Genomic DNA, 22,985 nt, shown 5'->3' with positions numbered 1-22,985 from the left:
CATGGGCAATGCTGGTACAATGCTTGGTCTTGGACAATGCTTGAATAATGATTGGCCATGGGCAATGTTTGTACCATTGAGTGACCATGGACAATGTTGGTACAATGCTTTATCTAGAACAGTACTAGCCCGCTTAGCTCAGTAAGGAGAGCGTTGGTCTACGGATCGCGGTTCGATCCCCGGGCGGGGCGTATGTTCTCCATGACGATTTGATAAAAGACATTGTGTCTGAAATCATTCGTCCTCCACCTCTGATAATTCATGTGGGGAAGTTGGCAGTTACTTGCGTGGAGAACAGGTTTGTACTGGTACAGAATCCAGGAACACTGGTTAGGTTAACTGCCCGCCGTTAAATGACTGAAATACTGTTAAAAAAAGGCGTTAAACCAGAAACAAACAAAAGTATAATGCTTCACCATGGAAAATGCTGGTACAACGCTTGGCCATAGACAATGCTGGTACAACGCTTGGCCATGGACAATGCTGGTACAACGCTTGGCCATGGACAATGCTGGTACAACGCTTGGCCATAGACAATGCTGGTACAACACTTGGCCATGGACAATGCTGGTACAATGCTTGGCCATAGACAATGCTGGTACAACGCTTGGCCATGGACAATGCTGGTACAATGCTTGGCCATAGACAATGCTGGTACAATGCTTGGCCATGGACAATGCTGGTACAATGCTTGGCCATAGACAATGTTGGTACAACGCCTGGCCATGGACAATGCTGGTACAATGCTTGGCCACAGACAATGCTGGTACAATGCTTGGCCATAGACAATGCTGGTACAATGCTTGGCCGTGGACAATGCTGGTACAATGCTTGGCCATGGACAATGCTGGTACAATGCTTGGCCATAGACAATGCTGGTACAATGCTTGGCCACGGACAATGCTGGTACAATGCTTGGCCATAGACAATGCTGGTACAATGCTTGGTCTTTCAGTGCTAGCTCTGGCCAAATTGAAATTATAGCCATCAGATTTTCAGGAACAAAAATAATAGCCAAAGCCTGCGCGTGAAAGCGCGCGGAAAAAGTCAGATTTTCAACACTACTTTAATTATAGTTCTAAAAACCATTATTAGTTTAATACTGACATCAGACTCAGTGATCATGTCATCATATCATGCACAAACAAAGGTAGCTTTAGTAAATAAGTCAAGGGGAAATCAATGCGAGAATCATATTTAATATTTTCTACTTTATTTTCTTTGAAGTTGAGTTTAAAAGAAAATATGCATTGTGATTTTTTTCTTGCATTAATTAAGTTTTTACAGAAACGAATTAGTTTTGTGAGGAAATAATGTTGATCTATATAATATGGTCCTTTCAGTGTCAAACAATCTTAAACCTACCAATAATTCTGTGTTTTGTGTTTAAGTTGAATTTGCAGCTCATTTATTGAAAGAACATTTAAACTAAAAGTAATTTAATCAAATTTTTGATGCTTTCTATCTTCTCTGACACTGTATTGACTTATCCGAATTTGTGTCGTCCGAAATACCCTGCAGTTTTGGGTAAGAATTTTCCCGATTTTCGCAAAAGGCAGTTGTAATTTTGCAATTTTTGTAAGTATTTTTTATTAAAATAGCCTAGCTACTACTTGCTGGCTATGGAAAATACAATATTAATGGTTCGACATGTTCTACCAGCGTCCGTTTTATTTGGTTGCAACTGAACAGATTCGTTAATTTCTGCCGACCGGTTTCGGTTTAAATTATGCCAAAGTTCATGCAATATCAAACTTTTTATCATAATTGATGGCGATTAAAGTGATCAGAGAAAATAATAATTACAGTGTGAAAAATCAATGATCCAGGTCGGACACCTGGTAGATTGGATTATCGATTAATAGCGATGACATAGGCAGTCGATTAACCAGGTAATTAACACGTTTTTGTTGTGTAATGTCAATAATCGCCTCGGGGCATGCGCTTCCTGTATTGGATCTCGGACGTCTTTGTCGATAAACAAACGCGTGTTTTACGCTAAGTAAAGCAAATTTTTGATGACATTTTTTTGCAGCTTCAGTATAAAATAATCATCAATTTCTCTCGCCAATTTTGGATTTTTTCCGACATTTTCGTAAAATAATCGCCATTTGGCGATAATGTCGATTGGCAGCGCGAGCACTGTCTTTGACCATACTAGTATAATGATTGGCCATGTTGTTGCAATGCTTTGCCATGGAAAATGCTGGTAAAATGCTTGGCCATGGGCAATGTTGGTATACCTTTTGGCCACAGACAATGCTGCTAAAATGCTTGACCATGGACAATGTTGGTGCACCCTCCTAAAGTGTCATAATAAACATTTTTGTGCACCTTTTGATTGACCATGGGACTGATTAAACCACAGCAAAAAAAAAATAGTACACTGTTTCAGCCTTGCTATGAGCTAGTGTAAATATGGACAACATCTGATGGCCCTGCCTAACATGGAAAGAAACTCATGGAAAATTTAAAAGCATTTCATATGTATCGTCAGAATGTATTGGCATCTTAAACTTTTGTTCACTTGTTGTTTTTTCTTCAGTCATACAAGACTAGGTATAACAAAAGTTTAAATTTAGAAACTGATGCAATATATAAAACATAAAACACAAAATATGAAGGCAAATGCCTTGATATCTTATACAATAAAAGGAGTCAATGGCATAGCGGTTAGCAGGTTGGACTACAATACCAGTGACCTGATTTAATTTTTGCTTACAGCTGATATCCTGTTTCAGTGTTGATTGATTTACTTGGAAATAAGTTATTCTATTCATTCCATGTGGGGACTTTGGTTGGCAACCTGCCCTAAAAACCCTATATAATTGATTAAAGGATACTAGAGCACTGACAAGTCCTGAGAACATGCCAATAAGGCTGGAACCAAAAAACATGACTAGGAATCTAACTACTGCCTTAAAGAACGCTGCCGATCCAGTGACATGGGCCATCTCTGGGCTCTCAAACTCCAACACAGTTCTGAAATATAAAAGGAACAAGAGTGCCAGAATGTCACAATATACGCCTGTCATAGCAAATTTCTTTAGCACCTGTACTTGCAAATGGAATTCTAATTCTGTGGTTGTGTAGTAATTATTGTAATTCTTTTGTTTTCCTAAGTCCACAAAAAACCTCCTTACCAGGCAGAGATACCTTAAAATACACCTAAAATTTGAAAGTAACATCTATGTTGTACCACAGAAAAGTGGTCTTGGTTTTTCCCTTGGTCAATTATAAAAAAGTTACAATATAAGTTATTTATAGTAACATCTAAGGGAAGTTAATCTTAAAAAAAAAAAAATCTAAGTCCACACAAAAATCCTTACCAGGTAGAGATAGGTCAAAATACACCTCAAAATTGTATGTAACATGCATGTTGTACTACAGAAAAGTGGTCTTCATTTTTCCCTACGACCAGTAATAACTAGAATGTGTCTGTAGGACACAGGGTGTGCCCCCTACTGGTACATCTGTCACAAATAAGGGGCAATAATTCAAATGTCTGCAGTCTTAATGGGGCAAAGCCTCAACAAACATTTTATGAAAAGGATTCATTATTATAGGCCATATACTTTTTGAGCTATGAGCATCACAAACAAAAAATCTACTATTTTGTCTAAATCAAGGGCCATAACTCTGTAATAAGCACTAAGATTCTCAAGAAGAATGCCAAATGTGCAAGGTCACATCATGATAAAGACTCAAGCAAGGTTTCATGAATTTACATCAAATACTTTGAGCGCAGGCACATACTTAGGTGAAAATGTGCATTTTTTTTACTATTTCAGGGGCCATAGCTTTAAAAATAGATGGTGGAACCAGCCAAAAAAAAAAAAGAGGTGTGCAAGTTTATATCATGATAAAGACTTGTGCAAGTTTTCAACCATTTATATATCATACTTTTTGAGCTAGGTGCGTCACAAGGTGAAAATGTGCATTTTTGAATATTTCAGGGGCCATAACTCTGAAAATAGGGGCGGAGCCAGATGAAAAATAGGAGGTGCACAAGTTCATATCATGATTAATACACATACAAAGTTTCATGAATCTATATCAAATACTTTTTGAGCTAGGCGCGTCACAAGTTGAAAATGTGCGAACTTCGGACGGACGGATGGACGTCACACGGATGCACGGACAAGACCAAATCTATATGCCCCCACCACTCATCGGGGGCACAAAAAAGTTACAATATAAGCTATTTATAGTAACAACAAAGGGAAGTAATTCTAAACTAGGGACCTGGTTCTAACGCATGACACTCCGTCTCATGATGGTGTACAATTGTGCCAAGTTACATCAAAATCCCTCCATGCATGAAGAAGAAAATTTTAATGCTCTGGACAAAGTCATTCTTGTATCTGACCTTTGGCCTCGAAGTGTGACCTTGACCTTAAACCGAGGGACCTGGTTCTTGCGCAGGATGCTCCGTCTCATGGTGGTGAACATTTGTGCCAAGTAATTTCAAAATCCCTCCATGCATGAAGAAGAAATGCTCCGGACAAAGTTTTCATTCTTGTATCCTTTGACCTCTAAGTGTGGCCCTGACCTTAGACCTAGGGACCTGGTTCTTGTGCCTGACATTCCGCCTCATGATGGTGAACAATTGTGCCAAGTTACATCAAAATCCCTCAATGCATGAAGAAGATATAAACAGGCGTATAAAAACTATTTATTAAGAAACCATAAGATTTTGTTGATTTGAGTTTTACAGGGCATCAACACAGTACAGGTTATATGACACCAAACATGACTAAAAAATTTTCTTGCAAGATACAGCTTGGAATTTATTATGCTAGTAGATTGATGCTATATTAGGCCAGTAGTTGTAAACATTGCATAATAAAATGGAAGGAAGGGTAGAAGGACTGTGTGTGCATAGGGAACAGTAAACAGTTAACTGTTAGAACATCTGACTTTCCATTAGTAAAATCGGTGTTCAGTTAATCACACTTTCCTTTGAAATCATTAGAAAAAAACATTACAAAAATCAAGTCGTTTGGAACAATTATTTTGACAGGTGTGTGGCAGCAAACATATTCTTTAAGACAAGAGGACCATGATGGTCCTGAATCGCTCACCTCTTCCCACATGACCCAGTTTTGAGTATGATGTCGTTTTTTTTCTATTATTTGACATACTGACCTAGTTTTTGAGCTCATGTGACCCAGTTTCGAACTTGACCTAGATATTATCAAGATAAAAATTCTGACCAATTTTCATGAAGATCCATTGAAAAATATGGTCTCTAGAGAGGTCACAAGCTTTTTCTATTATTTGACCAATTGACCTAGTTTTCGAAGGTACGTGACCCTGTTTTGAACTTTATCTAGATATCATCAAGGTGAACATTCTCACTAATTTTCATGAAGATCTCATGAAAAATATGGCCTCTAGAGAGGTCACAAGGTTTTTCTATTTCTATACCTACTGACCTAGTTTTTGATCGCACGTGACCCAGTTTCGAAAATGACCTAGATATCATCAAGGTGAACATTCAGATCAATTTTCATGAAGATCCATTGAAAAATATGGCCTCTAGAGAGGTCAAATAATTTTAATAATTTTAGACCTACTGACCTAGTTTTTGACCGCAGTTGACCCAGTTTCAAACTTGATCTAGATATCATCAAGATGAACATTAAGACCAACTTTCATACAGATCCCATGAAAAGTATGGCCTCTAGAGAGGTCACAAGGTTTTTTTATTATTTGACCTACTGACCTAGTTTTTAAGGCACGTGACCTAGTTTCAAACTTGACCTAGATATCATCAAGGTGAACATTCTGACCAATTTTCATGAAGATCCATTCAAGGGTATGGCCTCTAGAGAGGTCACAAGGTTTTTCTATTTCAAGACCTACTGACCTAGTTTTTGATCGCAGTTGACCCAGTTTCAAACTTGACCTAGATATCATCAAGATAAACATTCAGACCAACTTTCATACAGATCCCATGAAAAATATGGCCTCTAGAGAGGTCACAACGTTTTTTCACTATTTGACCTACTGACCTACTTTTTGATGGCATGTGACCAACTTTCGAACTTGACCTAGATATCATCAAGATGAACATTCTGACCAATTTTTATGGAGATCCATTCACAAGTATGGCCTCTAGAGAGGTCACAAGGTTTTTCTATTTTTAGACCTACTGACCTAGTTTTTGACAACACATGACCCTGTTTCGAACTTGATCTAGATATCATCAAGATGAACATTCAGACCAATTTTCATACAGATCCCATGAAAAATATGGCCTTTAGAGAGGTCACAAGGTTTTTCTATTATTTGACCTACTGACCTAGTTTTTGATGGCACGTGACCCACTTGCGAACTTGACCTAGGTATCATCAAGATGAACATTCGGACCAACTTTCATACAGATCCCATGAAAAATATGGCCTCTAGAGAGGTCACAAGGTTTTTCTATTATTTGACTTACTGACCTAGTTTTTGAAGGCACGTGACCCATTTTCGAACTTGACCTAGATATCATCAAGGTGAACATTCTGACCAATTTTCATGAAGATCTCATGAAATATATGGCCTCTAGAGAGGTCACAATGTTTTTCTATTTTTAGACCTACTGACCTAGTTTTTGACTGCACGTAACCCAGTTTCGAAACTGACCTAGATATCATCAAGATGAACATTCAGGCCAACTTTCATACAGATCCCATGAAAAATATGGCCTTTAGAGAGGTTACAAGGTTTTTCTATTATTTGACCTACTGACCTAGTTTTTGATGGCACGTGACCCAGTTTCGAACTTGACCTAGATATCATCAAGGTGAACGTTCTGACCAATTTTCATGAAGATCTTGTGAAATATATGGCCTCTAGAGAGGTCACAAGGTTTTTCTATTTTTAGACCTACTGACCTAGTTTTTGACGGCACGTGACCCACTTTCGAACTTGACCTAGATATCATCAAGGTGAACATTCTGACCAATTTTCATGAAGATCTTATGAAATATATGGCCTCTAGAGAGGTCACAAGGTTTTTCTATTTTTAGACCTACTGACCTAGTTTTTGACGGCACGTGACCCAGTTTCGAACTTGACCTAGATATCATCAAGATGAACATTCTGACCAAATTTCATAAAGATCCCACAAAAAATGTGACCTCTAGAGTGGTCACAAGCAAAAGTTTACGGACGCACGCACGGACGACGGACACTGCGTGATCACAAAAGCTCACCTTGTCACTATGTGACAGGTGAGCTAAAAATGATGCCCTGGATTGCTCACCTGAGTTTCACAGCACAAATATGCAATAATTTTGGTAGAATCAACCAAATACATTTCTCTGCAAAATAACACTGAAAACTGGCCAGCAGATTCAGGACAGAAGATCCTCAAAGTTTCCCAAAGAGCCATACATGGAAAACTAGCCCCACCCCTAGAAGCAATTTCAATATTGTGCCATAATATACAAAATGTTATAACACACAATGTATGGATTAAAATTTGCATATAAAAAATCTACAGTTGTTAACTGCTTATAACATCTATAAATACAAGAGGACCATGATGGTCCTGAATCGCTCACCTCTTCCCACATGACCCAGTTTTGAGTATGACGTCGTTTTTTCTATTATTTGACATACTGACCTAGTTTTTGAGCTCATGTGACCCAGTTTTGAACTTGACCTAGATATTATCAAGATAAAAATTCTGACCAATTTTCATGAAGATCCATTGAAAAATATGGTCTCTAGAGAGGTCACAAGGTTTTCTATTATTTGACCTATTGACCTAGTTTTCGAAGGTACGTGACCCTGTTTTGAATTTTATCTAGATATCATCAAGGTGAACATTCTCACTAATTTTCATGAAGATCTCATGAAAAATATGGCCTCTAGAGAGGTCACAAGGTTTTTCTATTTTTATACCTACTGGCCTAGTTTTTGACCGCACGTGACCCAGTTTCGAAACTGACCTAGATATCATCAAGGTGAACATTTAGATCAATTTTCATGAAGATCCATTGAAAAATATGGCCTCTAGAGAGGTCAAAAGATTTTAACAATTTTAGACCTACTGACCTAGTTTTTGATCACAGTTGACCCAGTTTCAAACTTGATCTAGAGATCATCAAGATGAACATTCAGACCAACTTTCATACAGATCCCATGAAAAGTATGGCCTCTAGAGAGGTCACAAGGTTTTTTTATTATTTGACCTACTGACCTAGTTTTTGAAGGCACGTGACCCAGTTTCAAACTTGACCTAGATATCATCAAGATGAACATTCTGACCAACTTTCATATAGATCCCACAAAAAATGTGACCTCTAGAGTGGTCACAAGCAAAAGTTTACGGACGCACGCACGGAAGACGGACGCCGCGCGATCACAAAAGCTCACCTTGTCACTTTGTGACAGGTGAGCTAATAAAACAAGAGGGCCATAATGGCCCTATATCGCTCACCAGAGTTGATCTGGCCTACTGACCAAGTTTTCCTTTGATTTGACTGGGTGACCTAGTTTTTGACCCCACATGCCCAGATTCAAACTTGATCTAAATATCATCAAGACAAACATTCTGACTAATTCTCATGAGTTTCAAACTTAAATTGTGGCCTCTAGAGTGTTCACAAGCTTTTCCTTTGATTTGACTGGGTGACCTAGTTTTTGACCCCACATGACCTAGATTCAAACATGACCTAGAGATCATCAAGACAAACATTCTGACTAATTCTCATGAGTTTCAAACTTAAATTGTGGCCTCTAGAGTGTTCACAAGCTTTTCCTTTGATTTGACTGGGTGACCTAGTTTTTGATCCCACATGACCCAGTTTCAAACCTGACCTAGAGATCATCAAGACAAACATTCTGACCAAGTTTCATAAAGATAGGGTCACAACTGTGGCCTCTAGAGTGTTAACAAGTTTTTCCTTTGATTTGAATGTATGACCCAGATTCGAACTTGACCTAGAGGTCATCAAGACAAACATTCTGACTAATTCTAATGAGTTTCAAACTTAAACCGTGGACTCTAGAGTGTTAACAAGATTTTCCTTTCATCTTGCCTACTGACCTAGTTTTTGATCCCACATGACCCAGTTTCGAACTTGACCTAGAGATCATCAAGACAGATTGAGTCAAAACTGTGGCCTCTAGAGAGCTTTTCCTTTGATTTGACAGGGTGACCTAGTTTTTGACCCCACATGACCTAGATTCAAATTTGACCTAGAGATCTCCAAGACAAACATTATGACTAATTATCATGAGTTTCAAACTTAAATTGTGGCCTCTAGAGTGTTCACAAGCTTTTCCTTTGATTTGACTGGGTGACCTAGTTTTTGACCCCACATGACCCAGATTCAAACTTGACCTAGAGATCATCAAGACAAACATTCTGACTAATTATCATGAATTTCAAACTTAAATTGTGGTCTCTAGAGTGTTAACAAGATTTTCCTTTGATCTGGTCTAGTGACCTAGTTTGAGACCCCACATGACCCAGTTTCGAACTTGACCTAGAGATCACCAAGACAAACATTCTGACCAAGTTTCATAAAGATTAAGTCACAACTGTGGCCTTTACAGTGTTCACAAGCTTTTCCTTTTATTTGACCGGGTGACCTAGTTTTTGATCCCACATGACCCAGATTCAAATTTGACCTAGAGATCATAAAGGAAAACATTCTGACCAAGTTTCATAAAGATTGAGTCAAAACTGTGGCCTCTAGAGTGTTCACAAGATTTTCCTTTGATCTGGCCTACTGTCCTAGTTTTTGACCCCACATGACCCAGTTTTGAATTTGACCTAGAGATCATCAAGACAAACATTCTGACAAAGTTTCATAAAGATAGGGTCACAATTGTGGCCTCTAGAGTGTTCACAAGCTTTTTGTTTGATTTGACTGGGTGACCTAGTTTTTGACCCCACATGACCCAGTTTCAAATTTGACCTAGAGATCATCAAGACAAACATTCTGACCAAGTTTCATAAATATTGGGTCACAACTGTGGCCTCTAGAGTGTTCACAAGACAAATGTTGACGGACGATGCACGAAGCACGCCGCCGGACGCCGGACAATGACCGGTCACAATAGCTCACCTTGAGCACTTCGTGCTCTGGTGAGCTAAAAAGTATTTTAATAACATTTAATTTTTTTTAATTGCTGGGAAGATAAGAGAAAAAAATATAATGAAGTACTTCATCATATTAAAGGGAAGCAATTCTGAAGAAATTACACCAACATATTTTTTAACTTGGTCTATATGTTAAACATTTATACAAAACTAGAGCTGCTTTTGAGAAAAGCGCATGTCTCCCACAACTGCCTAATCATCTGAATAGTAAGTCTGTCTTTATATACTGTTAACTCACAGAAAATATACCTTTGATAGTTTTCGAGTAAGTGTTGGAGTAAGCGGCCTATCGGATAAGTGTTGGAGTAAGCGGCCTATCGGTAATTTAAGGGCCATAATTCTGAAGTGCCTGGGCCGATTTGGCTAGTTATCGAACTTGGCCGATGACTTATTGGCAAACACATTTTGTTCAAGTTTGTTCAAGATCGGATGAGAAGTGTTCGACTTAGAGTGCAGACAAGATTTGTGACAGACGGACACACAGACAGACAGACAGGAGTAAATCAATATGTCTCCAACCACACAGTGGTGTGGGAGACATAATAATTTAAATATCCATGCATGGTGGAAAAAGCCACAGACAGGACAAGAAAACTAACCTTAAATATATTACAAACCAGACAGGAAAAGATCAAAGTTGACTTTTGACCACCAAAAGTAGGGATCTGGACCTTGTGCACGGCACATCATCTCATTACCGAGAAGATTTGTGCCAAGCAACACTAAAATCATTTGATGGATGACAGTTTTGAACTGGACAGGAAATATAACCTACTGACCTTTGACCTCCAAATGTGACCTTAGACTTTGTGTTAGAGTTCTGGATATTGTGTATGACAAGTCATCTCATTATGGAGAACATTTGTGCCAAGTAATTATATAATCCCTTGACAGATGATAGAGTTAAGGACCGGACAGGAAAAAATCCTATTGAACTTTGACCTCCTATTGTGGCCTTTCCCTTTGACCAAGGAATCTACCTTGCCCTTTGACCAAGGAATCTGGATTTTGTCCATGACACATTGCAGTGTTTTTTTATAAGTTTTGGGGGAATGGTGGCGGGGCCTGGAAGGAGGGTAAAATTGCGCCATAACCACTAAAATAGGGGGAAAATTGCGTCATAATAAAAGCAATATTTTTCATAAATATGTTACACTAAAAAAGAAAATGATTTAAAAGCACATTGTCTCATGTTTTAAATGGTACAGTTTACATTATCATGTACATCTAGAAAGGGTTTTGTTGGTTGGGATATGTAAAATTTTTTTTATTTTTTTCAATTTTTTTTTTTTCAGAAATAGGGAAAAAAACATACTTTTTGGACAGGGGAATGAAACAGCCTTAAAAAATCACTGCATTGTCTCATTATGGGAAACATTTGTGTCACGTTATATTAAAACTAAGCTGTCACAGGAGTGACGAATTATACCCCCACAATACGGCCTTGTCACAGAAGTAAGTCAATGTCAAAGTCAAACCTCAAAATCAATAGGTGTCATCTGCTGGTCATGATCAACCTCCCTATTAAGTTTCGTGATCCTAGGCCCAAGCATTCTCAAGTTATCGTCCAGAAATGGTTTAACTGTTCCGGGTCACTGTGACCTTGACCTTTGACCTACTGATCTCAAAATCAATAGGGGTCATCTGCTGGTCATGACCAACCTCTCTATCAACTTTCATGATCCTAGGCCCAAGCATTCTTGAGTATTCATCCAGAAACGGATTGGTCTACAGACAGACAGACCGACCGACCGACCGGCATCTGTAAAAAATGATCCTAGGCCCAAGCGTTCTCAAGTTATCATCCGGAAATTGTTTAACTGTTCCGGGTCACTGTGATCTTGACCTATGACCTACTGACCTCAAAATCAATAGGGGTCATCAGCTGGTCATGACCAACCTCCTATCAACTTTCATGATCCTAGGGCCAAGCGTTCTTGAGTATTCATCCAGAAACGGATTGGTCTACAGTCAGACAGACTGAACAACCGACCGACATCTGCAAACAAGAGGGCCAAGATGGCCCTAGGTCGCTCACCTGACTAACACACCATAACAGTGTAAACATGTTTGACCTAGTGGTTTCATGGAAACAAATACTCTGGCAAATTTTCATTAAGATTGGACCAAAAATGTGGTCTCTTTGAGTTTAAACAAGTATTTTCTTAGATATCACCTAGTAATCTAGTTTTTGACCCCAGATAACCCATATTCAAACTTGACCTAGATTTTATCAAGGCAATCATTCTGACCAAATTTCATGAAGATCAATTGAAAAATATAGTCTCTATCGCATACACAAGGTTTTTCTTTGATTTGACCTAGTGACCTACTTTTTGACCCCAGATGACCCATATTCAAACTCGACCTAGATTTCATCAAGGCAATCATTCTGACGAAAATTTCATGAAGACCAATTGAAAAATACAGTCTCTATCGCATACACAAGGTTTTTCTTTGATTTGACCTAGTGACCTAGTTTTTGACCTCAGATGACCTATATTCAAACTCGACCTAGATTTCATCAAGGCAATCATTCTGACATAATTTTATAAAGATCAATTGAAAAATACAGCCTCTATCGCATACACAAGGTTTTTCTTTGATTTGACCTAGTGATCTAGTTTTTGACCCCAGATGACCCATATTCAAATTGACCTAGACTTTATCAAGGCAATCATTCTGACCAAATTTCATGAAGATCAATTAAAAAATACAGCCTCTATCGCATACACAAGGTTTTTCTTTGATTTGACCTAGCGACCTACTTTTTGATCCCAGATGACCTATATTCAAATTCAACCTAGATTTCATCAAGGCGATCATTCTGACCAAATTTCATGAAGATCAGTTGAAAAATACAGCCTCTATCGCATACACAAGGTTTTTCTTTGATTTGACCTAGTGACCTAGTTTTTGATCCCAGATGACCCATTTTCGAACTCGGCCTAGATTTCATCAAGGTAATCATTCTGAACAAAATTAATGACGATCAATTGAAAACTAGAAAATGCTTTTGTAAAAAGGCGCATGTCTCCCCCAATGCAAAGTCCTATAGGCAAGAAGTCAATAGGGGTCAGGAGCGAAAGTCAAAGAGACACTGATGGTTAGCTGCAATAGGGATCATCTACTTGGCATGTCCAGTCATCCCGCTAAATTTCAACACTCTTGGCCTAGTGGTTCTCAAGTCACTGTTCAGGCTCCTGTGACCTTGACCTTTGATCAAGTGACCTCAAAATAAATAGGGGTCATCTACTCTGCATGTGCAATCATCCTATTAAATTTCAACACTGCAGGTCAAGTGGTTCTCAAGTTATTTCCAAAAAATGATTTTACATGAACAGGCCACTGTGACCTTGACCTTTAATAGACTGACCCCAAAATCAATAGGGGTCATCTACTCTGCATGTTCAATCATCCTATGAAGTTTCAACATTCTGGGTCAAGTGGTTCTCAAGTTATTGATCGGAACTGGATATCAATGTTCAGGCCCCTGTGACCTTGACCTTTAACGGAGTGACCCCAAAAACAATAGGGGTCATTTACTCTGCATGAACAATCATCCTATGAAGTTTCAACATTCTAGGTCGAGAGGTTCTCAAGTTATTGACTGGAAATGGTTTTCCATGTTCAGGCCCCTGTGGCCTTGACCTTTAACAGAGTGACCCTAAAATCGTTAGGGGTCATCTACTCTGCATGACCAATCATCCTATGAAGTTTCATCATTCTGGGTCAAGTGGTTCTCAAGTTACTGACTGGAAATGGTTTTCAATGTTCAGGCCCCTGTGACCTTGACCTTTCACAGAGTGACCCCAAAATCGTTAGGGGTCATCTACTCTGCATGAACAATCATCCTATTAAGTTTCAACATTCTAGGTCAAGTGGTTCTCAAGTTACTGACCGGAAATGGTTTTCAATGTTCAGGCCCCTGTGACCTTGACCTTTAATGGAGTGACCCCAAAATTGATAGGGGTCATCTACTTTGCATGTACAATCATCCTATGAAGTTTCAACATTCTGGGTCAAGTGGTTCTCTAGTTATTGATCGGAAATGGTTTTCCATGTTTAGGCCCCTGTGACCTTGACCTTTGATGGAGTGACCCCAAATTCAATAGGGGTCATCTACTCTGCATGACCAATTATCCTATGAAGTTTCAACATTCTGGGTCAAGTGGTTCTCTAGTTATTGATCGGAAATGGTTTTCAATGTTCAGGCCCCTGTGACCTTGACCTTTGACGGAGTGACCCCAAAATCAACAGGGGTCATCTACTCTTCATGACCAATCATCCTATGAAGTTTCAACATTCTGGGTCAAGTGGTTCTCTAGTTATTGATCGGAAATGGTTTTCAATGTTCAGGCCCCTGTGACCTTGACCTTTGACGGAGTGACCCCAAAAACAATAGGGGTCGTCTACTCCAGCAGCCCTACAACCCTATGAAGTTTCAAGGTTCTAGGTCAAATGGTTTTCCAGTTATTGCTTGGAAATGAAGTGTGACGTACGGACGGACGGAAGGACGAACAGGGCAAAAACAATATGTCTCCTGGGGGAGATATAATTACAGCCTCTATCACATACACAAGGTTTTTCTTTGATTTGACCTAGTGACCTAGTTTTTAACCCCAGATGACCCATTTTCGAACTTGGCCTAGATTTCATCAAGGTAATCATTCTGACCAAATTTCATGAAAATCAATTGAAAAATACAGCCTCTATCGCATACACAAGCTAAATGTTGACAGACGACAGATGACAGACAGACAACAGACAGACAGACGACGGACGACGGACATCGAGCGATCACAAAAACTCACCTGAACATTGCTGAGCTAAAAAGATCCCAGGCCCAAGTGTTCTCAAGTTATCATCCGGAAACTGTTTAACTGTTCCTGGTCATTGTGACCTTGACCTTTGACCTACTGACCTCAAAGTCGAACTTGACCTGTATTTTATGATGTTACACCTGTGTACCAAAATTTATGATCCTTGGCCCAAGCGTTCTCAAGTTATCATCTGGAAACCGTTTAACTGTTCTGGGTCATTGTGACCTTGACCTTTGACCTACTAACCTCAAAGTCGAAATGGACCTGTATTTTATATTGTTACATCTGTGTACCAAAAATTATTTAAATCTGTCAAGCCTTTCATGAGTTATTTTCCAGAAACCACGAAAACCAATGGACCGACAGACCGACCGACTGGCTAGCTCACTCCTATATAACACCCTCCCCCCCCCAAACTTTGTTTTGTGGGGGTATAATCACAAAATGGAGTTATGGTCTGGACAGGAAAAAAAGCCTATTGACCTTTGACCTCTGAGAATGACCTTTGAGCTAAGAGTCTGGGTGTTGAGCATGACACATCCTCTCATTATAGGGAACATTTGTGCCAATTAATATTAAAATCCCTTCATGGACGACAGTTAAAGACTGGATAGGACAAAAAAAACCTACTGACCTTTGAGTGTGACCTTGACCGTTAAGCAAATTCTGAAAGATGTGCATGACACATTGTCTTATTATGGGGAACATTTGTGCCAAGTACTTTTAAAATCCTTTAATGGATGGTTACAATTACAGACAGGACAGGAAAAAAGCCCTGTTGACATTTGACCTTCAAATGTGACCTTAACCTTTGAGCCAGGGGTCTGGGTTTTGCGCATGACACATCGTCTCATTATGGGGAACATTAGTACCAAATAATATTAAAATCCCTTGATGGATGACAGAGTTATGGACTGGACACGAAAGTGCAGACAAACTGACAGACAGAAAAACGCAATCCTATTGTCCCCAAAACTGGTTTTGAACCAGTAGGGGACTAATGACATAGAGTGAAAGTGCATCACAGCTTTAACATTAAATTCTAACTTAAATGGGGGTGTAATACTGGTACCAGAGTTATGGCCCTTGTGTCATATGATGAGGAACAACTATTTAAAGTTTAAGACAAATCCATCTACTATAATAGTAATAAAACAGCTAGAGTGAAAGTGCACAAAACTTTAACCTGAAATGTTAAGTATAAAGGGGACATTATTTATGAAATACTGCTGTAAGAATTATAGCAAAAGTGCTACAACATTGTAACCAAGGTGCAGACTTGGGGTGAGTACAATAGCTCTCCATATACTTTGTATAGTTAAGCTAAGTAGTGAAAATACATATTTTCCATGGACTAGCTCAGATCATTATTTTTCTTATCATTTGATCAGTACAGCAGATCAGTGTACAGCATGTACTTACATAGTGAGAGTGATGGCAACAGCATCATTGAGAATACTCTCTCCAAACACCAACATATATAACACTTCATCTATATTTAGTGAGTGAAATATTGCCAGGGTAGCAACTGGATCCACTGCAGAAATCAGCGAACCAAATGCAAAACTCTCTACAACTGTAAACTCATAGGCCACCTCTGCCTGCAACAAAATAATTTCATATATTTAAATCAACAAAGTAATCATTGGATGTGCTTATATTTCCTTCTATGAAATAACTCTATTGAGCAAAACAAAACAAAATTGGAATAACCTTAAAAACTAGAAAGGATATAACTAGTAATTACCAAGGACATTGTGACCTTGAACTTTGACCTAATGTCACAAAATCTGTATAGGGTCATTACTGACCACAGTATATTGTCATTTGAAGTTCCACTGTTGTGTGTCCGGGCGTTCTCCCTTTATTTTCAATGCCACTGTTTCCTTGGCCTTTGATAAAGACCCTAAAATCACAGAGTCATTCACTGACAACAGGAAATCATTCTATGACCCAAAGTGTTATTATGTTATTGATAGTAAACCACCTTCAGTTTTAAGGTCACTGTAACCTTGACCTTTAATATACTGACCTGAATGTAAAAAGGATCATATATTGACCATGGGCAATCACCTAATGAAATTCTAAGGCTTTAGGCCAGAGTTCTCCAGTAATAAATAGGTACTGTTTTCAGTCTCAGGGTTGCTCTGACCTGTTACTTTAACATACTGACCTTTTAAACAATAGTATTTATATACTGACAACAGGGTGTTTAAAGGGCTAAGGGCCAAGTGTTCTCCGACTGCTAATTGTAAATCATTTTAAGCTTCAATGTCATTAATGATCAATATGGATCATCTACTGACCACAGTCAGTCATCCAGTGAAGTTTGGCAGCTGTGGGTATTACTGATCAGAAATAGTTTTAAATCTCAATGTCTCTGTGACCTTTGACATAATGAGCCCTAGAACATTAGAGCCCATCATCTGACCACAGCCATCATTCATATTTAAGCCAGATTTATCAACCTTGTGTTATATGATGCCGGTGATGATATATGACAACCATTTTAAGTTTAATTCAAAAACATTAAGGTATTAGGCCCATAACAGAGTACCTCCTTTTTGAAGAGTATTCAATTCCTACCATAAACCTACTTTGACAGCAATTTTCCGGGGGGCGTAGGTTCAAGCCCTACCGGACCAATTTTTTTCCCCTTGTTTTTCTTTTTTTCTAGTAAGTTTTTACTTCTTTCAAGACTTGTTATTAATTTATTGTACAAAAATGGGGGGAAAAAAATCATCTGATATGCGATTTCTTGCTGTTAAAAGTGAATTTACCTCTAAAACAGAAGGGGTAGAGTTAGACATCTTTAAAAATACGAGTTACATGCAGTAAAAGTTCTCTATTTTGACTTCATTCTTTAGATTACATATTGTGGAAGAAATGTAGGTAGGTTTTACTTCTGCCCCAAGGTTATTTTTGAATGAAGTGAGCAAAATTCAAAACAGACCCGCAGGATTCGACCATAATTTTTCAATATTGGAGTTGGAATTCTGTCTGATTAAATCCGTTTACTCGAGGCACCATAGAAAAAATGATATTGACAGTTTTTATTTTAAGTTTTATGATTGTTGTTCAATAGTTTGATGTTTCTTTCATAAAAAATAATGGAATAATAAATTCTCTGAAAACGTTTTGGATAAAGGCCACCACTTTGAAATTTGTCTCTACTTGAGCTTTAGGAAATACCATAAATTACACAAAATTTATAAAAAACGGCACGGTAAAAGTTTTTAAAAATTTGCATATAAGTGCGAAGCACAGTCAACTGTAAGAATATACCAAGCAAATGCCATTTTTTAAACATTACTATTAGGGGCCTAATACCTTAATAGTAGGGTGACTTTCTGGCTTTAAAAAATATGAACCTGGACCCCCCTGTACAACAATATAAGTTATATACCAAAATGTTCGTAGAAGTCTGAAGTTTATGGAACTACCGGCATAAATCGGCATAAATGGTGACGTTCTGAGAAATCCAAGATGGCGTCCAAGATGGCCGCCAAAAATAAAAAATATCACTTTTTTCAGCTTTGTGGACCCCAGTGTTGCACTTAATGATTTTAATTATGTTTTATGTCTTTATATGCACGGATACACATTGGAATTATATTATTTAGTTGTTTTTTTATATATATTTCTGTAAATTTTGCAAAAAAGTAGAAAACTGTTCCCTCGGAATTGGTTAAATTTAGGGTATTGGGTGTTATTTTTAACAGCAGGTAAAGGATATGACAAAATGTACATGTATTTATGCTCAGATATGAAATGTAACATTCAGATAATGAAAATATATACACAGAGTTAGAAAAAAATAGATTTTTTTTAATTCATAAGCTTTTATAAGTGGGTGGGGTAATTTGACATGAATTTTAGAAATAAATGTAAATGGTTAATATGACTAGAAACTGACATTCCCTATCAACTCCAAGCACTGTTTGTATATATAATGTTGAAAACATGTTATATTTGAGCAAGAAGAATGTGTAAACTGATATGTAGAATCCAAGGTGGCTTTCAAAATATCTTTTCTGACTTAAGTCACCTTTTCTTAACCTACGCATGTTTTTTATTGTAATAAACACATTAAGCGTTTAATAAGAGCTTACATCAGTTTTACTTCAAATATTTACCTACCAGTATTTATGGAACAAACTAGACTGTGCCTTGTTTGATCAGGAGTAACTCATTTGGTTGTCGTCCTATAAAATAACACGAAGAATAGCTGACCATTGGGAATGGAAGAAACTGGTAAGTAGGATTAATCTTATATGTCCATATCTGTTTCATTTACTATCACTTTAACACTTATTTTGTTGCTGCAAACATTTTGTTGGTTACCAATAGTATTTTTGGGTAGGACCAAATTGTTGAGGTACAAATAGCCATATCACGGGTTAATGTTTTGAAGCGGGAACATTTAAATGAATAAATGTAAACAATGTAGAAATACATATAATTACATACTAATAAAGCCTAGAAAGGGTAAATCTAGAAGAAAATATTTTACAATTATTGTTCCTGATAGATTTTACAATGATACACAATGTCAATGTAATAAAATATTGAAACCCAGAATGTAAACAGTTCATGACCTTGTCAAATTTCTAAATAAACAAGAATCAATCAAATCATGGGGTTAAAACGAGTAGACAAGTCCAAAATACTTCCATGAATTATTTGTACAACTAAATAATTTGTTCAGGACAATGATATTGTTAATTCAAAGACTGTCAGTATAAATTGAGAGGAAATGTATTTAAGACTGTTGGCCATCAATGCTCCCAAGAAAGTACCACTTGAACGAGTCCTTTCATTTGAAAATATTCCTGTACCACTTAGTTTGTTTTCTGATGTCGGAGACATGATGTCAACGAAGAAGTCTGATTTTGGTGAGAAGCTAGAGAAACTTGCTGGTTCTGATTTCATTGTCTCAAGTGTTTCTGAGCCTGACTGTATTGTTTTTGATGCTATGACCATTGTTCAAATGCTACAATCTTCTAAAGATCATAAACAGACATACATCCAGATGGGTTTTGGAGCTATATCCTTAAAAGCAGTTTGCATTGTAAACAGTTTCATGTTGTCTTTGACCAATATTTGACAGATAGCTTGAAGTCCAAGACACGCAGGAAACGTGGTAACACTAGTACCACTGCGCCAGTTGCTATGCTGATGAACATGTTGATTCCTGACTGGAAGAAAGTCTTGACTTGGAGCAAAAGCAAGAATGAGTTAATAAAGCTGTATACAAGATATTTGACAGAAAATTGTCATAATCTGCTTGAGACAGATAAAGTTATTTTTGTTTCAGGTGGTATGGATGAAAAAATCCTACGAGTCTGTTGTAGTGCTGTTTCTTTTGTTTATCATATGGAATCAAGTCAGGAAGAAGCTGATGGTAGGATGATATTACACTTGGCATATACATCCAGTCTTGGCACCAGGAAAGCCGTTGTTAGAGGTGTTGCACATTTCATTATCTCTCATGAACAGACTCAGTCAAACTGAGTCTGCTATTATTATTCTTGGTTCCAAAGGATCTTTTTACAGATTTTATTAGCCCAGAAACAGACGTTTTGGTTCTGTTAACTCTTCACACAGGTAGTCTTGGTATTGACACAATCTTTCTCAAAACTGGTCGAAGATCTACACATACTGACCTTACCAGATATATACCAATCCATGTAGTGGTTGCGAAGTTGCCGCCAGTCCAACAGGATATCTTGTTACCTGTATACTGTGTTATAGGATGTGACACTTGTTCCTCAATGTATGGTGTGGGTAAAAAGAATGCATTCTAGGTACTGCTGAAATGTGCAGAACAACTTCATGATCTCTCCAGTCTTGGTAGTGCACCATGTTTGTCTTTCAAGTCTAAGCCTGCTGCCACTGCTTTTGTGGGATACATTTATGGATCTTCAAATTGTCTTTTTTAAATTCCTTGCGTTCAAGTATCGTTCTCGAAACAAAGCGGGTGAAACCAAGAAAGCTACACCAACTAACGACAGCTTTATGTTGCATTTACTCCGCTGTACGTATCAGATACTAATTTGGAGAAATGCAGCAAATAAAAATTTTAGTTTGCTGATCCAACTCGATTTTGATTTCATGGTTGATCCAGATACTGGTCTATATAGCCCACACATAACGTCTCAGCCTGCTGCAGCACCCGAATTCCTAAGTGACCTAGTGTGTCTCTGTAAAGATTTTTGCTCTGGTAACTGCATTTGCACAAGAAATGAGCAGTCATGTACACATGCCTGTGAATGTAAAGGCTGCATTGACAACACAGATACATGCCAAAACGTATTTACAATATTAGCTTTTGGTGCATGACTATTAGACTTATGAACTAAAGCTGTCCCTTGCAGTCTTATCCTACTGTTTACAGTTAAAGCAAACTTTAAGTTTGCCATTTATCTAACTTTGTGTTATTCAGTTACACTACATTACCTGTTGTTAAATAATACATTTCTACAGAACTGAAGTATATCCAAAATTCGATGAATTCATTTTGTTTTAAGCAAATATAGATCTGTTGCGATTGTTTTGGATTAAAGAAAGGTTACATTAATTTTAAGAAATACCACAAGTGGCGTGTATCAGTAACTCGATACACCAGTACAGTACTGTAAAGTAACAAGAGGGCCATGATGGCCCTTTATCGCTCACCAGAGTTGATCTGGCCTACTGACCTAGTTTTTGACCCCAAATAACCCTGTTTCGGACTTAATCTAAAGATCATCAAGAAAAACATTCTGACTAAGTTTCATATAGATTGAGTCAAAACTATTGCCTTTAGAGTGTTCACAAACTTTTCCTTTGATTTGACCATGTGACCTAGTTTTTTACCTCAAATGACCCAAATTAAAATTAGACCTAGAAATCACCAAGACAAACATTCTGACCAAGTTTCATAAAGACTGAGTTACAACTGTGGTCTACAGAGTGTTCACAAACTTTTCCTTTGATCTGGCCTGCTGACCTAGTTTTTGACCCCACATGACCCAGATTCGAACGTGACCTAGAAATCATCAAGACCAAGTTTCATAAAGGTTGGGTCACAACTTTGGCCTTTAGAGTGTTCACAAGCTTTTCTTTTGATCTGGCCTAGTGACCTAGTTTTTAACCCCACATAACTCATTGACCTAAAAATCATCAAGACAAACATTCTGACCGAGTTTCATAAAGATTCAATCAAAATTGTGGCCTCTAAAGTGTCCACAAGCTTTACCTTTGATTTGACCAGGTGACCTAGTTTTGACCCCACATAACCCTGATTCGAATTTGACCTAGAAATCATCAAGACAAACATTCTGACTAAATTTCATAAAGATTGAATCACAACTGTGACCTCCAGAGTGTTCGCAAGCTTTTCCTTTGATCTTGCCTACTGACCTAGTTTTTGACTCCACATGGCCCAGATTCGAACTTGACCTAGAAATTATCAAGATAAATATTCTGATCAAGTTTCATAAATATTGGGTTACAACTGTGGCCTCTAGTGTTCACAAGCTTTTCCTTTGATCTGGCCTACTGACCTAGTTTAGACCCCACATGACCCAGTTTCAAACTTGACCTAGAAATCATCAAGACTAACATTCTGACCAAGTTTCATAAAGATTGGGTCACAAATGTGGCCTCTAGAGTGTTCACAAGGCAAATGTTTACGCAAGACGGATGCCGACGAACGCCGGACAATGACCGCTCACAATAGCTGACCTTTAGCACTTTGTGTTCTGGTGAGCTAAAAACGCATGTCAGAGTACCCCATCCGTTTATAAAAAGCTTTTAAAAGTATATTTAATATCTGTTTTCTATCCAAAATGAATAAATATGAATGAATTCTGTTTAATACAATATGTTTTGTTACTTTTATGTCATTAAGTCCAATTGCCACTCATATGAATGAAATTTAGCCTTATATTGGACCATTTTCAGTGTAAGTGGCAGCCATTTTGGAAGCCATCTTTGATTTTCGCTTTCAGATAGTACATTCTTTTAGCCTAAATGTAGCATGATTGTAATAAACTATGCACACAGAG

The 22,985-nt window shown here is 37.9% G+C and overlaps 1 protein-coding gene across 1 annotated transcript in view; it reads right to left on the bottom strand.

Moving 5' to 3' along the window:
- Window positions 1-22,985, bottom strand: part of LOC123548560 (sodium/hydrogen exchanger 8-like) — an 83,383-nt gene that overhangs the window by 32,700 nt on the left and 27,698 nt on the right. The window contains exons 7-8 of the mRNA XM_045335912.2: window positions 16,357-16,535; window positions 2,844-2,982 (exon numbers count right to left, since the gene is read on the bottom strand). Of these exons, the coding sequence (XP_045191847.2) occupies window positions 2,844-2,982; window positions 16,357-16,535 (318 nt within the window). The remainder of the gene's footprint in view (window positions 1-2,843; window positions 2,983-16,356; window positions 16,536-22,985) is intronic.

The sequence above is a fragment of the Mercenaria mercenaria genome, chromosome 6, assembly GCF_021730395.1.
Source record: "Mercenaria mercenaria strain notata chromosome 6, MADL_Memer_1, whole genome shotgun sequence".
Lineage (NCBI taxonomy): Eukaryota > Metazoa > Mollusca > Bivalvia > Venerida > Veneridae > Mercenaria > Mercenaria mercenaria.
This window is presented reverse-complemented; position numbering and strand designations above follow the sequence as displayed.